Source organism: Alligator mississippiensis, chromosome 11, assembly GCF_030867095.1.
Source record: "Alligator mississippiensis isolate rAllMis1 chromosome 11, rAllMis1, whole genome shotgun sequence".
Taxonomy (NCBI): domain Eukaryota; kingdom Metazoa; phylum Chordata; order Crocodylia; family Alligatoridae; genus Alligator; species Alligator mississippiensis.
The window spans coordinates 36,180,209-36,188,730 of NC_081834.1; the positions used below are offsets into that span (position 1 = coordinate 36,180,209).

The window sequence follows — 8,522 nt, forward strand, 5'->3', positions numbered from 1 at the left end:
AAAATGTATATTATTAATATGTATTCCTAAACTACTCATCCCCTGAGGAAACAATTATTCCCTGGATAATTCCAACAAAGTATCCCTCCATGACCAGCAAGATGTTTCTCAGAAATAACATGCATTTTATTTTCAGGTAAGTAACTGTAACTTTAAGTGAAGAAGCAATATATATTATATATATATATATATATATATATATATATATATATATATAATATATTTTAATCACAGGTTTGCTTGGGGATGCCCACATGTAACAGATCCAAGAAATATTTGCCCAGGTATAAGTCATATCCCTTGTTGATCAGTTCCATTAACACTCACACCAATTCAAAAGCAGTCCAAGAAAAACTCTAAAAAGTGTTTGATCATGAGGTAAAGATTGCTAAAGGCTACAGAAGTAATTACCTTACTTCTTGTAGAAAAAAATTGTCTACTGGCAATGAATATTTGTAACTGATTCTGGTTATAAATGAAGGTTGAAATGATAGTTGAGTTATTTCTCTCTCTCACACACATCTTCACTTAGTTGCTTCTCTAAGCATATACTCAAGAGGCAAGCAAATAAGCAAATACCCTCTTTGGCAAAAAGGTTTTCCAGTTGTGATGCTGCATCCAATTGGTTAAAGATGCTATAAATACTATGAAGTGTTTTAGATAAGGTTGCTACTGTGACTAATTTACAGGCCCAGAGTTCTTTAAAATTAACCAGATTAGAAAACTGCTCGATTATCCAATAACTTTTTAACTTTCAGCCATAAATTTGCCAAATATATAATAAACATAAACTCTCCAATTTTAATGGATTTCCAAGCAGCAGCAATACTCCAAGCCAGTAATTAGTAAAGTTTCAAAACACAGATCTAACAACAGATAACTGACCTGGCACTCTCCCTTAAGACCTATAGTAATGTCATAATACTAGACTACTATTAAGGCCTGAGGAAGGGTACTGTGATGCCCAAAAGCTTTCCTATGTCTATACCAGCCAAACAGTTGGTCCAAGAAAAGATATCACTCTTAAGAATTCTTGCCTCGACTATACTCAGCATCAGCGATCCCTCACAGCGGAGGATGATCACTACCACAGGTCAAGTAAAAGGTTGGAAAAGAAGAGGTTACAGGTATTCGTCGTTGGATTAAGTAAGGGAAGCCTGCGTGACTCATTTTATGTGAGGAGCCCGTTGCACAACAGCAACCACCTGGATTTTGGTGGAAGAGAAACCTGTGTCCAGTGGCAAGAAGATCCAAGACAAGGGGGGTTACTCTTTCACTGCAATCTTCATCCGCCTTCACAGCCATTGGGAAGCATGCCTTCTTCATCTGCCTGCTCCACCATTGAGGTCTTTATGTTATGTTGGACTGCTCTTCATCTGATACCTCACCTTTGACCTTACCACCATGGGTGACCCCACCAGGAGTACAAGACTCCCAATAGTGTTGCTCTTACAGTCATCTGTACACGCAAGCATCTGTACCTTATTAAGGTTAGTGAAGAGGCTTCCATGGAGAGGTTAGTATACTATTAACCACATGAGACATAGGCGACGCATAGTGGGGGCACAGGGTGGCACGTGCCCCCCCTGAGACTGGCCACCACCGAAGCTGCCGCTGGCTTCTGCTGGAAGTTGCTGGCCCCCTTCCCCCCCCCCCCCCCACACACCTTTGCTGCTGATGCAGCTGCTGGCAGCTGTGGGTGGTCTCCACTCACCACCACCCCCCAGTGACAGTGGGGGTGGCAGCTATGGGTAGTCCCCATTCACGCCCCCCACCACCACCACCGAGGGTGGAGGCTGAGGGTAGTCCCTGCTCGCCACTTGCAGCCACCAACAGCACAGGTGGCGGCTCAGGATGGTCCCTGCTGGCCGCTCGCCACCATGGTGCCTCCCCAGTCGCAGGAGGCACAAGTCATTCATGATATAAGATAATAATATACTAGTATATTAAGGCACTGTTAGTATCCACAGCAATTTCAGACTAGGGAACATGTGGAACAAGATGCGTGTCTTAGAAGCATCTGTCAAAGATAAGATGGAGAAGCATTCAAATATTTAAATTTTCTGGTAAGCCAGTACAAGGTACCCATGATTAGGCTACTGCCTGCCCACAGATGCTTTTAGACCAACAAATACTCAAGGCAATTCTTGTGTTTCCTGACGAATTCAAAGGAAGAGATTTTTTTCAAATATGTTATACACTTGAGACTTATTTTGCATTAGCTGTCTAAACTTTGTATTATTTGAAATGGTACCTTAGTGCTATACAAAAGACAAGACTTTAATTACAAATTACATTATTTGGAAAGTGTTATTTGCTTGAATGCACAACCAACCAGCCTGTTTCTCCTTAGTTTGTCAGACTAAATACCCAAACCTGCTACAGCTGTCTTATCTTAACAGCATATTAGTATGTAAGTAGTCAGATTTCAGATTTGAAATTGATATCTCATCATTATGAATGGTCACACTTCCACTGCTCACAATATTATAGTTTTAGATTCAATTGTGAATTCAGCCATGTGCTCATTACGGAACCATAGTGACATTACAAAATGATGATTTTTTTTTTTTTAAACTACAGGCTTAAATACTAAACAATGCTAAAAAAAATTCAGAAAAGTCTTAAAAGTGCTGTAGAATGCAGAGCTTTTCCTGCCTTGCCAAGGATCTACTCTAGACTGATTCCAAACACAAAAACAAACCACATTAGCTAAATCATTTGTGTTGTGTATAAACGTGATCAGCAATGATTTTTGAAAATGTGCCCCTCCTGTTAGATATTTAGAATGGCTGGACCTCAAGTCAACTGCATACCACTTTGTTTTTTGGACAAATAAAGTTAGAGACACTCTGGTAGACTGAAAAGTATTTTTTGGGGGGAGACGAGGGGATAGGACAACACTCTTGAAATGCATAATCTTTTAAAATTAAATAAAGGTTCTTGCCAGTAGTTTACAGGGGCTGCTTAGTGATCTTAGTGCCCTTCACTGATTCACTATTCCTACTTTGCTCTTTATTAAAAAGAACTTACACAGACATGTTTTAATATTAGAAATGCAAATAATCAGTGCAGATGGAGGCCATTAACCCAGACCCCACCCCAAAAAAGAATCAACATTTTTTTTAAATCCTAGTATGGTACAACATAAGGAAAAAGAAACATAGTCAGCAGAAATCACATGTAGACACCTGCTTGCATAAAATATTACGAACTAAACATTTAGGATGAATGAACCACTTTCTTAGATCTTATCTACTTCAGAGATCTGTAGGCTTCTCTTTTGTTAGCATTATGTTTTAGTGAACTTCCCTGAAACCGACACATTCAGCAAAGCAACAGCAACGCAAGGGCAAAAGTAGTTCACATTCCTCAGTGGAGCAGCGTAGATGCTTTCTGCAACTGTGAGGGTTTGTGTCTTGAGTGCGTACATTAAAATCTGTTCCTGCTGTTCTAATCTCATTTTATTACCTCCAGCACAACCTGTCTGGTAGTTATGTTTGCATTCACGCATAAACCTGTGCCAAGACCTCGAGAAACAGCAGCAAATAAATATGGATCCAGTGAGCTCTGAACACCAGAGTTCTTTAGGTTAGAAGTCAAATGATCCCAGAGGAGTGGTATACAAACTGAACCTTTTGACAGCAGGAATAACAGGGAACCTGTGCAGTATCCAACCAACACTAAATGTTTAGTCAGGGGTTTCAGTGAACTGATCAATCAGTTTCCTGCACAAGGTGTTTAAACAGAACTTGAAGCTTCCCTTTTTTATCTCAATATGAAACCAGACCTTTGGATGGCCCCACAGCACATCATCTCTAACCTGAATCCATGCAACCCAAGAGAAAGGGTGGGGGGGATTGAGAGGATGAAGGAGGAAAGGGAGAAATGCCATTACTGCTGCACTTCGAGACAGGAAACCTGCTGTTTAAAAACAAAACCCTGAGTCCTCTTGTTCCAAAATACAGCGGCAAAGCTTTGGCAAGAGCCTGCTTCCCCCTTTGACAAGAAGTTCTTCTCAGACTCCCCCGCCCTCCCGGCCCTTCCCGCAGGTCTGAACACCGAGACACACAGCAGCCGAGGGCAGTGCAGTCTTGCGCCAGCCCTGGCACTGAGGGTCGCCTCCACCTCAGAGAGCTGCCATAAGGGCACCCTGAAGGCTGGGGGCTGCCTCCACAGAGGAGCCAGCCAGGGGACAGACGCAAGCGACTCCTGCCGCGCCGCACGGGGTGCGCACTCCGTCCCTGCCCTTCGGGAGGATGGGCACTCGCACACTGCCCTTCGCCCCAGGCGCTGCGCTCCGCTCCTGCCGCCCAGGGCCCGCCGGGCACCCTCCTCCTCCTCCTCCTCCTCCTCCCTCCCTCCCTCCCTCGCTCGCTCACCGAGAAGCCGGCCCAGAAGGGGCAGGAGTGGCGGACGCGGGCCGAGGTGGTGAGCGCCAGGGCGGCGAAGCTGACGGCCACGATGAGGCAGCCGAGCACCATCTGCGAGACGCCGAGCGAGAGCATGATGCGGGAGCGGGTGCGGTACTCGCGCAGCCGGGACAGGCTACGGGACAGGGCGGCGGGGCTGAGCGAGCGGCCCCCCGCGCCGCCCGCGCCCGGAGGCATCCTGCAGCGGCGGCGGCGGCGGCGCTCACGGGGCGGGGGCGGGCGCGGGCGCGGGCGCGGGCGGGCGGCGCATCCCCCCGCTCTGCTCCCGCCTCCGGGCCGCGCGGGAAGTTGCGCTCGGGCGCGGGGCGCCGCCGCCTGCTCAGCCGCCGCCAGCCCCCATCCGCCCGCGGGGGCCGCCTCCTCCTGCTCCGAGGGGCCGGGCCGGGCAGGTGCGGGCGGCGGGGCTGGAGGAGCAGAGCCGGCTCCTGCTCGGCGCGGCGGCTGCTGCCTCTCCGGGGAGGGGAGGGGAGGGGAGGGGAGGGGCGGGCTGCTGGGAGGGAGGGGGGAGGGAAGGCAGCGCAGCGCAGCGCAGCGCAGCGGCGGGGGGAGCTGTTTACGGCCCAGGGTGGGAGGAGGAAGCGCGGCCGCCGGCTCCGGGGGGAGAGCGACGGATGGAGCCGAGCTGCAGCCGTCCCGGGCGGGGCAGGAGACGGGAGGGGGAGCCCGCGGCGGGCGCCAGGCTCCTCCTGCCGCCCCCGGGAGCCGCGCGGGGCGGCCGCAGCGCCCGGGGGTCGGAGCAAGCCCCGCTCCGCTTCGTGCGCCGGGCAGCGCCCGGGGCTGCTCCCGGCCCGGCCCCGGGGCGGCTGCGGAGGTGCCGGGGTGGGCAGCTGGTTCTCCCCGGCAGCGCAGCGCCCAGCTCCGCGCAGGCAGGTGAAACGCCCCGCTGCGCCACAGCTACAGCCTTAGGGTCGGGGCTCAAAGCCTCTCCTTCGGGCCTTGACCTTGCGCCAGGCTGAGAAGGTCTATAGCCCTGGTTATCCGCACACCTAACCTGGGGGGTGGGGGAGGGGTCTCATGAGTACAGCAGCAGGCTCTTAGGAAGGGAGAGACACTTGCTTCCTCTTTTCATAGACAGCAAGAAGCCTAACTTAGAGCGCAAGCCACCACCTGCATTGGGAACGTCCCCCCGGGGAATCCAGGCACGCACAGCAGCAAACAGAATATTGTGCGTATAGGTATCTTTGTTGGACACCCTGGACTTAATTCTGTGCAAAATTGTATGCATCAAACTTAAGTTTGTATTTGTAGAATCATAGCAAAGTCTGGAAGAGACCTTCAGAGGTCATCTAGGTCAAGCCTCTGCCTGAGGCAGGATCATCCCTGTCCAAACCATCCTGTACAATCCATAACCTAAACTCTACTAAGTCTACTGTCAGCCCTAACACAACACAGACCTAACACCCTAACTTGCCACAGGTAAAGCAGGGGAACCATGGCGGCCAATGAAATGTATCCTTTTTTTGACACCCTGTAGTTATCTCTGTGCAAAAATGTGTGCATCATATATGCTCAAGAAACTCCAGATAAAGGGCTGCACTCCCCACTAGATAAAGGATAAAATCCCCACTGTCCATACCAATCTGACCAGGGGATAAAATTCCTTCCTGACCCCAAGTATGGCAATTCATCTGACCCTGAGCAGAAGGTCAAGGCCATCTAGCCAGGAACCTCCAGCTTTGGTTCCAGCAGGAGCACTGGCACACCCCAGTCAAAGTCCCCAGCCTTGGCTGTGGCCAACACCCAGTGCCCCTGAGGGAGGCTGAAAAACACCCTGACGCATGTAGCAGAAAGGGAAGGGGAATGGGGACCAGCAAACCCTAAAAGCATAGGAAATCTCCATAGTAGAACATAGGCAGAGCTATTCCTGGATCAGCCCTGACCAGTGGCTATCCAGCCTCTTCTTGAACACCTCCAGTGATGGAGAGTCCACAACTTTCCCTAGGCAGTCTGTTCCACTGCCTCACTAGTCTAACAGTGAAGAAGTTTTTCCACACATCCAAACTAAACTTAATTTGCTGCAACTTCAAGCCATTGGTCTGCATCCTCCTCTCCAGCAGAAGGAGAGAAAAGATGCTTTTTCTCTTCTTTATGGCAGCCCTTCCAGTATTTGAAGACTGCTATCGTGTCCCCTCTTAAACACCTTTTCTGCCAGCTGAACATGCCTAGTTCCTTCATTTTCTCCCCATATGACTTGCCTTCCAACCAAGCCGACTACCAGCTTTGTTGCCCACCTCTGGACCTTCTCTAACTTCTCCACGTCCTTTTTAAAATGTGGAGCCCAGAACTGCACGCAGTATCCAGATAAGGCCTAACCAGTGCTGAGTAAAGAGGCACCTCCCATGTCTTCCACCTAACATTTCTATTGATGCACCTCAAAACTACATTCACCTTTTGTGCAGCTGCATCACACCACAGACTTGTATAGAGCCTGTGATCTACTTGGACTCCACTTCTCTAGTCTGTGTTCTGCAGAATGTTCCTGCCCTGGGTGAAGCAGTTCTCAAGGTGAGGTTCATTCTTTTTTCATGCTTGCACATATTCAATATTCAGTTCTCCAGGAGGCTAGGGCCTGTTATGTGTGTTTCATTGAGGCCTCTCAAAAACAACTACAACTCTGTTGCAGGCCCACTGATACAAAGCAGAAAAGATCTTTGCTCTGGTTTGTTTAATTCTGTTTATACCATAAACTAATTAGGTCAGACAATGTGATTACAATACAAGTTTTCTCCTTACTTGGTTAAAGATACAGCTTTGTCATGAAGCATAAATACAACCTAATCAGATCCCCAAACTGCACACCAGACTGGTACCTTTCCAGTAGTTACATCCTATCTAATTACTGCAGTAGAACTATTGGCAACACATAGGGGATGCACACAGGTGCACGTGCACCCCCTGAGATTGGTCATGCCCCCCACTGAGAGAATTGCCAGTGGCACTTCTGGGTTTGCCACCAGTGACAGCATTTGGCTGCTGGGGGACCCCTCCCCCCCAGGCGCTGGTTGGCCTCTGGGGAACCCCCCCTCCCCACTTCCCAGTCAGTGATCAGCCACTGGTGTCCCCCCCAGTATTAGGAGGCATCAGTCGCCCATTGGTAGAACTGTGTTTATCCATATTCTAACAGTGCTCTTAAGCTAGCGACAGACATTCGAAAAAACCTGAGCCTGAATTGATTAAATCTTTGCAGGTTAGTCTAGCCTGCAAAGCTTGAACTGATTTGGAGGTGGATAGACATTCCCTTTTCATTCCAGAAATGAAGGGAGGGGGCTCAGGCAGTGGCTCAGGCTTGAAGCTGGGGGGTGCTAGAGCATGCCCTCCCTTCCCTAGGACAGTGCTGAGCTGAGCGGGGCATGGCCAGGCCCTGCAGGGAGGGATTCGGCCCCCCTCACTGCTCCTCTGAGAGCCAGCAGGGAGTTGCACAACATTTACTTACGCAGCAGGGAGTTACACAGCATTTATCAGCCCATCAGCAAAACAAAGCCTCATTAGTTCAAGATCTTCCTAAATGACTTTTTCCAAGGAAGGAAGGGAGGGACATTACCAGCTGAGCTGTTGATTAGTTCCAAAAAGCTGTAAGCCAACACTGTCATGTCTGCCTTTGTCCCCTTTGCCACAGCACAGAGTGTAGCCAGCATGTGGTCTGCTAGCTAATGCTGAGAAGTGTCTGTGTAAGGCGGGGGGGAATCCCTGCTTGAGCAAGAAGTGGTGAGGGGAGTGGGGGCAGGAGGAAACCAGGCAGATGCTGCTGTACCTGCAGTCTCTGTTGAGCTCCAGCCAGGGAGTGAAGCGGTGGGCCCAGCCCTGCTGGGCTGGAGCAAGTGCAGAGCCCCACTCAGGCTTGCAAAGTATCTTGGGTACTGGGGGAGTCTGGTTTAACTTGAAACAGGAATGGGTCTGGGACAGACATTGCATAAACCGGTTTGGCCCAAATCAGTTAAGTCTGATACTACATTCAACCAGATTTATCTCAAACTGGTTTCAGCCATTTTCAGACTGGTTTATGTGCACTGAACGTCTGTTCTGTTACAGGTTTAAACCAGTTTCTGATCACTTAAACTGGTTTGTGTGTAATATCTGTCCCTAGCCTTA

General features: G+C 49.5%; 1 protein-coding gene across 4 annotated transcripts in view; it reads right to left on the minus strand.

Annotated features, from left to right (window-relative positions):
- ENTREP2 (endosomal transmembrane epsin interactor 2) overlaps positions 1-4,856 on the minus strand; it is a 451,267-nt gene extending 446,411 nt beyond the window's left edge. For 2 of the 4 annotated variants that reach the window (XM_019477589.2, XM_019477585.2), the window contains exon 1: positions 4,383-4,855. In XM_019477589.2, coding sequence (XP_019333134.1) covers positions 4,383-4,610 — 228 coding nt within the window. In that variant the 5' untranslated portion in view covers positions 4,611-4,855. Of the gene's footprint in view, positions 1-4,382 lie in introns of all 4 variants that reach the window. The other 2 variants (XM_019477587.2, XM_019477586.2) reach the window with 2 other exon arrangements.
- Positions 4,857-8,522: the final 3,666 nt, after the last annotated feature.